The 14457-nt window shown below is 31.2% G+C and overlaps 1 protein-coding gene across 1 annotated transcript in view; it reads left to right on the forward strand.

Annotated features, from left to right (window-relative positions):
- Mcr (macroglobulin complement-related) overlaps positions 1 to 14457 on the forward strand; it is an 86382-nt gene that overhangs the window by 20195 nt on the left and 51730 nt on the right. The window contains exons 9-15 of the mRNA XM_014438335.2: positions 1324 to 1548; positions 1886 to 2069; positions 4452 to 4627; positions 9163 to 9414; positions 9805 to 9954; positions 10536 to 10675; positions 13797 to 13960. Coding sequence (XP_014293821.1) covers positions 1324 to 1548; positions 1886 to 2069; positions 4452 to 4627; positions 9163 to 9414; positions 9805 to 9954; positions 10536 to 10675; positions 13797 to 13960 — 1291 coding nt within the window. The remainder of the gene's footprint in view (positions 1 to 1323; positions 1549 to 1885; positions 2070 to 4451; positions 4628 to 9162; positions 9415 to 9804; positions 9955 to 10535; positions 10676 to 13796; positions 13961 to 14457) is intronic.

The raw sequence follows: 14457 nt of genomic DNA on the forward strand, positions 1-14457 counted from the left end.
GCATATAATGAAATATAAGATAGAATTTCTTTATTTTATTTGATACAAAAAAAAAAAAAAAGAAGTTAAATTTACCACTAATTTAATAGTTAAGAGACAAAAAAGAAATTTGGGGTTTGATCAACAAGAAAAAATAGTCACTCATAGTCGATGGCCGGGGGGTTGATATGCTCATATCGATAACACCTCTCAATTCTAATCTCACCTGAGATGGATGTCTTAATGCCAATGACAAGCCGGTTGAAATAAAACGATAGGTTAGGGTCGTACAAAAGATGGTACCCCAAAAAGCAATCAGTGAGATGGTGAGTCGTGGGTGAGAGCGAGATAGAAGTCAGACAGCTCCAATACTTCTTAATCTTGACTGTAGACTGCCCTCATCAGCCTATATCCTGGTGCTAATCCTACTGCAGTTGGTCCTGTTATACATATAACACCACAGCAATGTATTTATTTATACACTTACCACAACAAACTTCCTTTTGTCCCTAATTTTACATAACATCTTTAAAATTAATTTAAATAAAGAATAACTTAAACTTTTAAAAATAGGAATAAACTTATATTATACAAAAATTAAAAAACAATTGGATCATAAAAAAATTAAACTAAAAAAAAGAGAAACTAAACTTTTACACTATTACAACAAGTATAGTAACTTTTTTTTTTTTTAGTATTATACAATCTTACTGTTTTCATTCATATTCTCTTAAACTCATGGAAGTATACTGTCCATTTCTGCAATTAACTTTGTTACTAGGAATTTTAATTTCAGATTTATACATGGATACTTAAATGGTAAATTGAATAAAACACATTTGCAATAATAAAGAAATGTTGAATTATTCATCCTATGTGCGGTTTCTATATTTTTACCACTAGCTTATTTTATTTATTTTTAAAAGTAAATGAAACACATATCAAACTTAATATTTTACTCAGAGGTGACAGAATAAAAGAAAATAACTGAAAGATTTTTCATGGATGGAGGTTTTGGAACTGGAAACGCTTCATAAGAAACACCAAGCCCACAATTAAAGGATTGGCAGCATGGTATGACATAGCCGCTGTCAAATTCAACTCTCTCACATACTCCACTTTTATGTAGCGTAACTTATCTTAGCAAATATGCATTGGAAAGACTTTAAATTTTTATTTTTATAACATAATCTTCATCAATTGATAAAAATTAAAAATGTATGCATATACCCTATTAATTTAAAATTTATTGGTTTACAAGGCACCCTTTTGCTTACTCTATCCGGTAGAGTTATAGGAATTAATTCGTGATTTAGGAGCTGTGATATTAAAATTGATTTTCAGTTCAATGGAGTCTATGAATTTCACTATCCAATGTCTGAACTTGAAAAATATGTGCCGAGTTTGGAAGAAATGGAAATAACTGTTACTGCTACTGTTGGTGAAAGATTTCTTGATGAAGTGATTTCATCTTACACAACTGCACGGATTTTCAACTCATCTGTTCGAATTAATTTTCTTGGTGGATCTCCTCAAGTCTTCAAACCCATGATGCCATTTACAGTTTATGTAATTATAATTTTAATAATTAATTATTTTTATTTATTTAAAACTGGGACTATCTAGCTATTTATAGTTCATTTCATCTTCATTTACATTTTAGTTCATTGTAGAACATTTTATAGTCCTAGTTTTGCATTCCCTTAGCCATCTTACTTTTTGTTTGGCCTATAAAAGTATTTAGTATATTTTAACTTCATTCCCTGCTGTTTGTAGAATTTCAGTCCTCATGGAGGTTTACATTAAAATGGTAATATTTTTAATATTATCATAAAATTTTTAATGAAATTCAATTGCTTTTAATTTATTTCTAGATAATTTATGTCACCTTTTGTTTCTATAACAGATTGCATCTTCTTTTCATGATGGTTCTCCACTTTCCCATAACCGCCTTGAAAGTGGGAGAATGGAAGTGTCTGCTGAGGTACAAAGTGGTGGAGGTGTGAGATCCTTTGGTCCAAGAATACTAAATATGTCCTCTGAATTACAAGGTGTTTGGGAAATGAAAATTGACCTATATGATGATTTGGGTAAAATATTTTTGATTGCATTTTATTAGTTAATTTTTAAATTTGTTTTTATTGAAAGTTTAATAATCATATTGAGATAAAAAAAAAGAAACTTCTTTATCTCAAAAAGAGCAATATATGATTCTAATTGTATTTTTCATCTGAATTTAAATAATTGTTTTTTTTTGTTTTTTTCGCCATCACAGTGGATTTCTAAGATACACGTGTTTCTCTTTTCTCATTGATAGGTTATTCCAAGTAAACCACAATGGTTCCTATTCATCCCTCTATTCTCAGTCCTCTGGAGTTTCTCAAGGTAGTATCCTTGGTCCCATCCTCTACACCGTCTATACAACTGACATCCCAACCAATCCTAACACTATCCTCACCACATATGCCAATGACATATGTGTGGTTGAAGTTAATAATAACCCTTTAAATGTATTCCAAACTCTCCAATCCCATATCACAGCCCTCGAAGAATGGTGTCTAAATTAAAGGATTAAAATATATTCCAACAAATCCCATCAAATCACCTTTACACTTCATCGTAAACCTACTGACTGCCCTACAGTTTCCTTTAATAATGTTGCTCTTACTCCTGTCAAACAGATCCACTACCTTGGACTACATACATCTGGACAAATGACTAACCTGGAATCCTCACACAAGACTGAAAAGTCAGGAAATGCACGTCAATTTCAACTATTACAGCACTTACTAGGCAAACGGTTTAAACTTCCAACTCATTACAAAAGACTAATCTATATGACTGTGATAAGGCCAATCTGGATGTACAGAATTGAGCTTTGGGACTTCACTAAACCTTCAAATGTCTCTCGTATCTAATCCTTACAATCCAAAATCCTTTCTAAAATCCTCAATGCTCCTTACTATGCCACAAATAAAATCGTACATAAAGACCTTAATGTTCCCTATATAACCGATCTAGCCTGAACGAGATATCATTCCATCCATTATAAACTCCCTTACCACCCAAACCCACTAGTTTCTAACCTTCCATCCTCTCCATTCTTGACAATCCTACGAGGCGCCTAAAAAGAAGATGGCCACAAGACCTACTAGTGTTAAATGTCATTAGAGTGCTTCCAATGGGTAGTTCTCTACAGGCCTGTTTCACTCCATTATAACTGAGATCAAATTTATTGAATGTATTATAATGTAAAGTTGTAAATTTCAATAAATATATTTTTAAAAAAAATTATAAATTTCTCCAGGAACACTAGCTTGAAATTCCTTGTTCATAATAGTAACTTGGAATGGAGATTGATGGAAAGTTAAGATGATGAGAGATAGAGAGTTAATGTTCAGTAATATGTAAATACATATAAAAAAGACTAGTTTCTTGACAAAAAAAAAATAGAAAGTCTTTGAATATAATAGCTACAATTAAATACTTATTTAATTGACTAGTACTATATCAACCATGGGAACACAACATTTTTCTCCTTATGTTATGATATTATTTCATATTTTATGTTTATCCATTGTTTATTACTGCTAACAGTGATTGGTGGTTAATGATTTTAAATAAACAAAATTAAAGATGTTTTAGAAAAAGCTTCTTTTTTTTTTAATATTCGGAATTTAAATCCTGTCAGATTATTTCAGTGAAGATAACATCTAGCTGATATTAAATATCACTTGATTGTTCTTTGATATGACAAGTTTAATCAAATTTGTTTTCTTGAGAATATTAAAAAAAAGATAAGTTATCAGGTGACACTTCTGGAAATGTTTGCGAAAAAGTTGCCTAAGTATTTATGAGCAGTTTTTTTTTTTTTTTTAATTTTGATAAATTAATACTTTTTTTGTGATGATTAATCTATAAATGTTTAATTGTAGCTATTAAAACTATTATAAATATGAGACTTGTTGATTCATATTATCCTATTCTTCAGTTCTCCATCTTCTCCTTTTTTGTGAGATTGAAAATATCAAATTTCAGAAATTTTATATTTACATATATATTGAAATATTTAAAAACTAATGATACAATATGTATCGCTATTTTTGTTTGATATTTACATCTCCATCTAAGATCTACAAAGTAAAGGTTAAAGGTGGTTAATGCTCTTTTTTTTAATAATAAAGTATTACATGGAACATTAGTTAACTGGTGGCAAACTAACGTATAAACATCCTAGTTGTAAGCCAAGAAATAGGTTGAAGGATTATGTGAGGGTTGTCCTTGTGAAATTAGGTTTTGATATGGGTTAGTGGTAATTGGTGGGAAGGCAGTGATTGGTGATATCAGTATAAAATAATAAAACATAAAAACAATAAAAGGCTTTTATTATTGTTAAAATGTTTTGTTAGGTTTTTTATTTTATTAAATTTGATTATTTATTTATTTTTACTTAATATTATTTCTATGTTTAGGGCTAGCTGGAAATGACAATCCATATGAAATACTTAATGATGTTGATTCAATGAGAATTTATGCCTCATTCAAAGATGGCGAAGGTGAAAGAGCTCAAACAGAATTACTTTTATTTTCACATTATTCTCCTTCTAATAGACATATTAAAGTTAGTACTACAACAAAAGATGCAAAGGTGAGAGGATAAATTGGTTACGCATTCATTTTATTAAGGAGTATAAACTATTGTACAATTATCTATTTTCAACCACTTTTTCTCTGTATGGTTTATACTTGTGTCATTTCAATTGAGTATTGTCATATTTTCAAATTGTATGGATTACCATTGCGTAATGATCAATATTGGAGAAATTCTATTTGTCTTTTAGTTCACATAATCAGAGGTTAAGTGATGATAACTGATTGTCTAAAACCAAAATTTTCTGTTGGTTCATTACTGATGATCTGTGATATTAATAATAACACAACTACATTTGATCTACTTTACTCTTAACAATTTATCTTAATTTAACATGCAATTTGAAGTCGATGGATTTCCATTTATTCATTAATGTTGAGTAGTTCATATATTATTATTTTGTTTTTCTTTCAGTTATTGATTTTATAACTATGAGCTAAGTTTAGTTCAATCTAATATTTAACAGAGTGTGAATCATTAATATAAAAATTCCTGTTTTTTTACTATTAAGCTTGTAGCTTAGTACTGCAACCTTCCTGACTAGAAAACAATCACCGCCTCTAAATTCCAACCCCCATTAAATTTAGCATACTGAAATCGATAAAGATAGATAGTGATGACATATTGGTGAGTTATGATGCGGTGTCCTTATTTACAAATATTCCTGTGAAAGTAGTTTATAATATTATAGGAGAAAGATGGGAAGAAATCGAAAAAGATACTGAAATAAAAAACAAAAAATTATTTTTGGATGGGATCAAATTATGTTGCGAAAATGGAATATTTAAATATAATGGTGAGATCTACCGCCAAAATAGAGGCCTTCCGATGGGTGGACTACTGAGTGTATACTTATCTGGTTTAGTAATGAATGACTTGATAAAAAAAGCAATTGAAGAATCAGGTATAAAATTGAAGGTTTTATTTAAATATGTTGATGACATCTTCTGTGTTATAAAAGAAACAGATAAGGATAAGATGATGGAATATTTAAATAATTATAATGAGAGATTGGAATTTACTATGGAATTAGAAAAGGAAGGCAAGCTAAGATTTCTGGATATGTTAATAATGAGACAAGGAAATACATTAATAACAGAATGGACAAAAAAGGAACCATCAAGTATTAAATAATTTATATAATTATTTATATAGTTAAATAATTTTAAATTATTTATCCTGTCATCCAATTCACATGAAATACAATGTTATTAATAACTTTTTTAATAAGGCAATAAGAATAACGGATAAAATTAGATTGATGAAAATAAAAGATAAATTGTTTAATATGTTTCAAGAAAACTTTTATCCTAAAAAATTAATAAGGAAAATATGGGAAATAAATATCAAAAAATCCAGAATAAAAGAAATTGACAAAAATAAAAATGAAATGCGATAAAAGCAAATAAGCAATTCTATAGTTGTAACTATATAAAAGGTTTGTCAGAAGGAATAAAAAGGTCCTTTAAAGATTATGATATGGAAGATATATCATTGAGTTTCAAATTAAACAATAAATTTTAAAAAATTTATAGCACAACAAAAGACCCAATAGACAATAAATATCAATCGGGATTAGTGTATAAAATTCCATGCATTAATTGTCCAGCCATATATATAAAGGAAACAAAACAATATATAAAAGACAGGATGTATCAACATGAAAATGATGTAAAGAATAGGGAAAAGGAACCCAAAAAAACAGCATTGGTTCAACATGTTGTTCAGAATAAACATAAATTTGATTTTGAAAATGTCCAAATCATTCATAAAGAGAATAATAATTTTAGAAGAAAGATATTAGAATCAATTTATTTTTTTACTGTTTTTTTTACTATTAAGCTTGTAGCTTAGTACTGCAATCTTCCTGACTACCAAACAATCACCGCCTCTAAATTCCAACCCCCATTAAATTTATCATGTATAATTTAGGAGGTCTAGTAAATTAGGACAGCTGAGAGAAAATATTGGTTATGCAGATTGTATGATGGTTATATTTAAGTTATATTTTAAGTTCACTAGCTAATTTTGGTTTATATAAAGTGTATAGTTTATTATTATTGCCCAGAGTTCATATTTTCTTTTTGTTGTAAGTTATATAGTTCATGTTCATTTTAGCATCCTCAAATAAAGTGTATTTAATGAGTGGAAATAAATTGCCTTTTTCATTTCATAATAGATATATAAACTAAGAGTAATAATTAGTGACCCCAGGATGGCAAAATTCAAGCCATTGTGCATTATCTTTAGCCAAAAGATGTGAAATCACTCTGACAATTTTTTGGAACGGTAAATTTTTAGAGGTCATGTACTCCTAAGGCAGCCACCAGTCAGGCTCCACTCAATAAATATTTGCATGGAGCCAAAAAAAAAGACTGGTGTATAATCGAATGGAATGAGGAGAGCAATATGGCCTGTGAAAGTTGCAATAATGATTTATAGGATGCTGCGCTTTTGGCTCATCCAAAACATCAAGCTGAATTATCCCTCATCTGCAACACTTCAAAGATTGTATGAGAGCTTTGATCCAGCAAAATGACAGTGGTCACTGGATTCCTTTGAGTTTTTATTCGAAATCTATGTCCCAAAGCCAGCGGCATTATTCAACATATGATTGTGAACTTATGGCGGTATATTCATTCGCCACTTTTGAGCAGACATTGAAGGATGAATTTTCACCATACTTACTGATCATAAGCAACTAGTATATTCCATGTTACAAAAGCCCAATACAGCATTTCTTTTATTAAAATATTACTTTATTATTTTAAATATTTTAATATTTGTTATATGGGGGAATTTGTTGATCAAATGAAATAGGGGTTGTGAAATAGAAGGGAAAGAAAAAAAAAAGGAATAAATTGAAAAACTTGTAGTTAGTTTGTAGACTGGTATTCATTGTAAAAGAAAACTATGAAAAAAAAAATTATCTTTCTATTATATTATATTATATAAAAATATGCAATTTATATATGTCCAGTCACGGATTGATCAGTATGCTGTGTAATGTAGCAACCCGATATATTAGGGCAGCATGAACGAATAAAGTATTTCTTTCTCTCTTCTCTCTAGATCACTTAATTATATCAGCCAGTTTTCAACTGATATACGCCACGTCAAAGGAGACCAAAATGATGTCACTGATGCATTATCATGGTGGATGCTTTAAATTTAGGAAACGATATGGACAGGCTTTCCAAATTACAAACCGAAGATCCCAAATTGGAGACGCTTAAACAGCGAAGTAATTTGCTGTTCAAGGCCATAAATTTCCTCGATACTGACAACATTATAACCTGTGAAACCAGGACGCCAGAGACTGGAAAATTTTAATGATGTGTATTAACCTAGCCATCCTGGAAACAGAGCTATGAGAAGAATCCTATCTAGAAAGTTTTTCTGGCTGTCAATGAATAAGGATGTATGTGAGTGAATGTAATGTTGTTTCGGCTGTCAAAAGGCCAAAATTGAACAGTACATAGTAACACCTCCCAGAAGTTTGAATCTTCTGGACAATTCCTGCATATTCACCTTAACATAATCGAACCTTTGACACCATCCCAGAGCAAGTGTTATTGTGTCACTATGATTCACAGATTTACCCGATATCCTGAAGCTATTCCTGTGGAGGAGATAATGATAGAAGCCACTGCTTTTTACAAAGGGTGGGTCTCTAGATTGAGAGTACCTTCCCTACTAACCATGGATCAGGGAACACAGTTTGAAAGCGACTTCTTTCTTTCTCTTACCAAATTTCTTGGTACCCGACGAGTGCAGACTTCTCCTTACCATCTGCAAGGGAACAACTGTGTGGAGCTTTTGCACAGAACCTTAAAAGCAGGTCTGATCAGGTCATATGGACAGCGATCATTGTGTCAGACTTTTACCGACTGTACTTCTTAGACTAAGGGCAACTATGAAGGATGAATTGAATTATAGTATTGCAGAAGCCTTATTTAAATAAATAATTATTTATTATTTGAGAGGAGGTTAGATGAATGGGGTCATTCTATTTCACATCTATAGGGATTCAAGAGGCATTAATTTAAAAATGAAATAAAATCATATAGCAGGTCAGGCCACTGAAAGTAGTTGGAATTTCATGGTTTTTACTGAAGGTGGAAATTCTATACATTTTATTCCACATTAATGTCGCAGCTATTACTGAAGGATACCCTTTTACGAAAGAGTATTTTTGGTTGAGTGATTATTTTGTGAAATATTAATATTTTTCACCTAAACAGAATATTAGGTCCCAACTTAACTCTTAGTTGAAGCTAAATGTGAATAAGCAAAGTAAAACATGATCTAACAATTCATGAATGCAAGTTTAGAGTGTTTTTTAGCCGTACCTAAAAAGGTCAAGCCTAGTTTTTCTAACGAAACTTCGGTCAATCACTATTGTCTGTGTTAGTAGCTTATTATATTTAAATATAATAAGCTACTTATAATAAATGTATTTTTTATATTATACATATTGTTTTGAATTCTACATATTATCTTGATTGATTATTTAATGTATTTAATTTTAGGTTGGTGAATACATAATTTTTCATGTTCAAAGTAATTTTTTTATGGAATCCTTTGACTACTTGGTGATGGCAAAAGGAATAATACTCCATGCAAGCCAAGAAATAATGAAAAATAACATTAGAACATTTGCAGTCACCCTTTCTGCAGAAATGGCCCCTGCTGCTACAGTATTGGTTTATCACATTGGAAGATATGGTGATATTATAACTGACAGCCTTACATTTCCTGTTAATGGAATTTCAAGGAACAATGTAAGTGAATAAATGTGATTACTTCTTTTTTTTAACCAGTTATTCTTAATCTCAAGATATTAATAATTTTTTGTGACATGCTATACAATTGTTGATGTTAAATTCAATGAATCTTGCTACCATTAATCTGATATCATTAAATCTAGCCTAATATGTGTTGAGTTGTTATATTTAAAATTGTATATGAAGTTTAATTTTTCATTTTTTGTTGTAGTTTATTTTATTTATATACATGCCTAGATTTTTTCATTATGTAAATTGTAATGTCGGAACATTAATTTTTTGGAAAGAACAAGATAAAGGTTAAAATAAAACTAATCTAATAATTAATTAAAAATATATATATATTTTTTAAGAAACAAAAATACTGCATAATATGCATTTTTTCAGTTTACTCTATTTATTAATAATAAGAAAGCACGGACAGGAAAAAAAGTGGAAGTAGCTATATACGGCCAACCAGGTGCTTATGTTGGCTTGTCAGGCATTGATAAACCATTCTACTCTATGCAAGCCGGAAATGAATTGACGTATGCAAAAGTAAGAACTATATTTAATTTAATTATATTATTTCAAAATTTTTTGAGACAAGGTAATTATTTATTAAATAAATAAAAAATTAGTATCCAATTCTGTCTCAACACTTTATTTTTCACTAGTCTAACGTTTCGGCCATTCCAGCCATCTTCAAGGACATCTATAAACTCTTCCTCACATTAATTTACAATTTCTATTGCAGGCTATTCTTTCCAGGTCATTTTCTTTATTATAAGTTCAAAACCTATTTATTTAAAATTTAAAAACATTAACATTTAATTTTCCTCTATAAGATTATCAACAATTAAATACATCACCATATACCATATTTTGTTATACCCTAAGATAGTTTGCAGTATTTACGTTTATAATTTGGGTCTGCCAGTAGTTCTCTTCTGTCACCATAACATGGCACCATATTCACTGTAAGTTATTTCTTAAGGTTCCTTGACAAAAAGGAGCAAAGATTTATAATGATTCAAGTGGATAATCTTAAGAGATTTGATAAGTCTATATACTGGTCCCTGCTGGCTAAATTTTTGAACTTATATAAATTACTTTATTATGATGTTTATATTCTGCAGGTAATTCAAAAAATGGCTACTTTTGATGAGGATACCAATGGTACGTACAGTGAAACGTGGTATTCACATGAAGGAGATCCTGAAGATTTTGTTTATTTTCCATCTTCGACATATGGTATTGATGCTAATCGGACCTTTGAGTAAGTAACATTTGTTTACTATAAATTTTGTTTATCTATTTACAAGGGTGGTCTAAAAAGTTTCCAATCGCAACATGAAGATAGCAGCACTCGTAAATAAAAGCAAGTAAATTTCGTTCTTCATCTGTTGACAGTTACCCACCAAAGTTTTAGCCATTTTGGACGCCCAGTGTTTGTGTTACAGTCGTTTGAGTGAGTTGATGCGAGTGTTTTTGTGAAAATGGACAAAATCTGCAATACGCCTACAGAAATCAAAGGTGAGTTGGATTCTGTGTATGGGGTCTCTGCACCATCATTTACCACAGTGAAATTTTGGGCAGCTGAATTTAAATGTGGCCATAAGAGCTTGGGAGACTATGAACGTTCGAAATCTCCAAAAACTGCAACAACCGACAAAAACATCACCAAAGTTCACCAAATGGTGCTAGACGACCGCTGAATTAAAGTGAGAGAGATGGCAGAGGTTATGAACATGTAAAAGAACGTGTTTGTTACATATTAAATCAACATTTAGATGTGAGAAAGTGCGCACATTTAGTGCCATGTTAGACCAAAAATGTGTTTGAATGAACATTTCTAACACTCTGTTTGTGCAGTTTAGGTGTAATAAATCCAAGTTTTGGTGCTGATTAATTGCTGTAGATGAAACTTGGATACACCATTATACGCCCGAAACAAAAATATAGTCCAAACAGTGGACTACAAAGGGGGAACCGGCTCCAAATAAAATAGCAAAAACTGTTTTCTCGGCTGGGAAAGTGATGGCGACTGCTTTTTGGGATAGTCATGAAGTTATTTTCATCAACTGTCTTCAAAAAGGAAAAATCATTCTAGTAGCATACTACGCATCATTACTTGACAAGCTGAAGGCAGAACTTGTGGACAAATGGTCTCATTTGTAGGGAAAAAAATCCTGTTTCACCCAGACAACGCACCATCTCACACCTCAGCTCAGCGGTTGCCATGGTGAAAATCCACAAATTACGGTTTGAACTGCTTGACCATCTGTTGCCCTACTCCCTTAGCCCCAAGCTATTTCTTTTTGTTCTTTCATCTAAAAATTGCGCTCGGAGGACAGAGATTTTCATCAAATAAAGAGGCAATCACCTTCGTGAATATTTATTTTGCAGAGATAATGCCGAGTACTTTTTGGACGGGTTACAGAGATGGGAGAAGTGTAAAGAATTTCAAGGAGACTGTTGAAAAAAAAAAAATTAGATGAAAAGTCTTGTATTTTTGTTAGGTTGGAAACTTTTCAGACCACCCTTGTACTTGATCACTATATATTTATAACTATAATTTCCTGTTTATCTATTGTAGTTGTTCAGTGACTTGAATATTTTTTTTCCATAGGGAAAATTCAAAGATTTTAGATACCTATTTCATTTTAAGTACAGTCGACTCTTAATAATTTGAATTTTTTTCTAGGCTCTTGAAAATCATTTGATAAATTGAAAAAAAAAAAAAAGTTTTGGTTCCCTTGGTTATTTGTAGCTATAGCAATGACATTTTATTTTCCAACACTTTATAATATGAAGTCAGGACACCCTACTCTCAATAATTTGAAGCTTCCCTCCATTTGAATCCTAAGACATCCTGTGTGTGTTTATATTTGGGTCATTCCACGTTAATTCAACACACTTAAACCTCACCATTTCAGATTTTCTTCAAATTTTGCAGACGTTTACTTGATGCGAGAGGTATAGACTTGGAAAAGTGTCAATTTTTATTGAGATATATTCACTTGGTTTTTAAATTACAGAGCTGTTAAGTTCTCATAAATAGGTTAAAAAACAGAGAACAAGTTTTGGAATTGTTGTAGAAGCTTCTGTAATTGAAGCAAGGATATGGGATAGTCATTTATAGTATCAATGATATGTAACACTATACATGGTCAGTTCATAAAGTTTCAAAACTGATTTTTTCCTGATCAGAGAAGGGCAGGCAGAAAGGTTTCACCAACAGGAAGAAGTAGAACGGGATATTCTCTAACAGACTGCACAAGTGGCAGTTGTTTGTGAGACGCTGGAGTGAGTAAATCGTTAGTGACGTGAATGCATGTTTGTGATACCCATTGAAAACTCATAAATTCAGTGTCACTTGAAGCATTCAATTAAATTTTGTGTGAAACTAAAAAAAATTGCTACAGAGACTTTTGATATTATTTAAGAGGCCTGTAAAGAAGAAGTTATGTCATATGAAATGGTCTTCATGTTGCATGAGAGTTTCAAATATGACCAGGAGAAAGATGGAATATGATAACACTGCTGGTAGACCTTCAGTAAGCCAAAATGATAAACATTTAAAAAAAGTGCGTGAACTTTTAAACTCTGACCATTATCATAGTGTTAAAATAATGCTGTTTGAAGGATCAAGTCTGCCCAGAGATCAAGGACAATTGGTTTCTACTCCATGACAATGCACCCTCTCATACGTCGCTCATCCTTGCCGAAATTTTGGCCAAATTCAACATGGTTACTTTGCTACAGCTCTGACCTAGCTCTCAGCGACTCTTGTTTATTTCTCTGAGTCAAAAAATACCTGATCGAGAAGAGAGTGTACTTGATTCCAGTGGTCCAAGCAACTTCGACAATGTGCCAAGATCTTTCTCTCATAGAGCTCCAGGAAGTCTGTGAACATTAGAAAAATGCTAGCAGCTGTATATTGATGCCGTAGGGTTTTATATAGAAGATTTTTAGTTCACTGTATAAAAATGTTCAACAAATTGATTATGAGACCATTCCTTGAACTTGATGAAAAGGCCATGTATATGTTAAAATGATTTATTATTATTATTATTATTATATCATGGGGGCGAAATACCATGGAGGTCTAAGTCCTCGTGCGATGTATTTCCTAATACATCGCACGTTTCTTGGCGTGGTTTTTTCGTAGGGTGAGTTCTTCACTCCCACGCCTATTTTTTTGTTAGTGCCACAAAAATCACCCATTGGCTAACGGGCCTACAAATGCCCAGGGGAAGGTTGTGAGTGAATTTTGCATTATTTTGTGCTTGAAAAAAGCCCGGGTGGGACCGGGATTCGATCTGACAACCTGTGGAAGTTGTTAGATTAGTGTGTTTATATATATCAGTAATAAGAGTAATTCTGTTACCTTTTAGGTATGCTGGTTTAATCATTTTTACTGATGTTGATATTCCTAGAAGAATTGATTACTGCAACAGATCTTTGGGATTAATGGACTGTTTAAATGGTAGATGTTATAGGATTGAAGAAAGATGCAATGGAATTTTAAATTGTGACGATGGCACTGATGAAGCCAATTGTAAGTATTTAGAAGATATGCTTAAACAACTTATTAAATTGATATATAGGGAGATGGTCAGGGTTGCGGTCAAAAGAGAAATAAAAATAGTTTACAGCTATTTATTTTCCAACGTTTCGTCCCACTTTGCAGGGCTTCATCAGGGCTAAAAAGATACAAAACTTTGTTTTGTTTTTTGTATACTCTTATTTCACATGTTTCTATTAACTTCTTTCACTTATCATTATCATCACTATTCATTACCATCACATTCTTTCACTTATTTTCTATACTTTAGTTCTTATTTTTAATTTTTTATGTACTTTTTTTCTATATCACACCTTGTACTTTTATATATATTTTCATTTTATTTTGTAAACTTTCACTTCTGATTGTTAAATTACCTTATTTCACTATGTTATTCATGTTACTCCTGTTATCTTTACTATTACTATTATCAATGTAGAACTACGATTATTTTTTCATGATATATAAATACTCAGTTGTTATCATTGTTT

Source organism: Halyomorpha halys, unplaced genomic scaffold (assembly GCF_000696795.3).
Source record: "Halyomorpha halys isolate HHAL.00 unplaced genomic scaffold, Hhal_1.1 Scaffold55.1, whole genome shotgun sequence".
Taxonomy (NCBI): domain Eukaryota; kingdom Metazoa; phylum Arthropoda; class Insecta; order Hemiptera; family Pentatomidae; genus Halyomorpha; species Halyomorpha halys.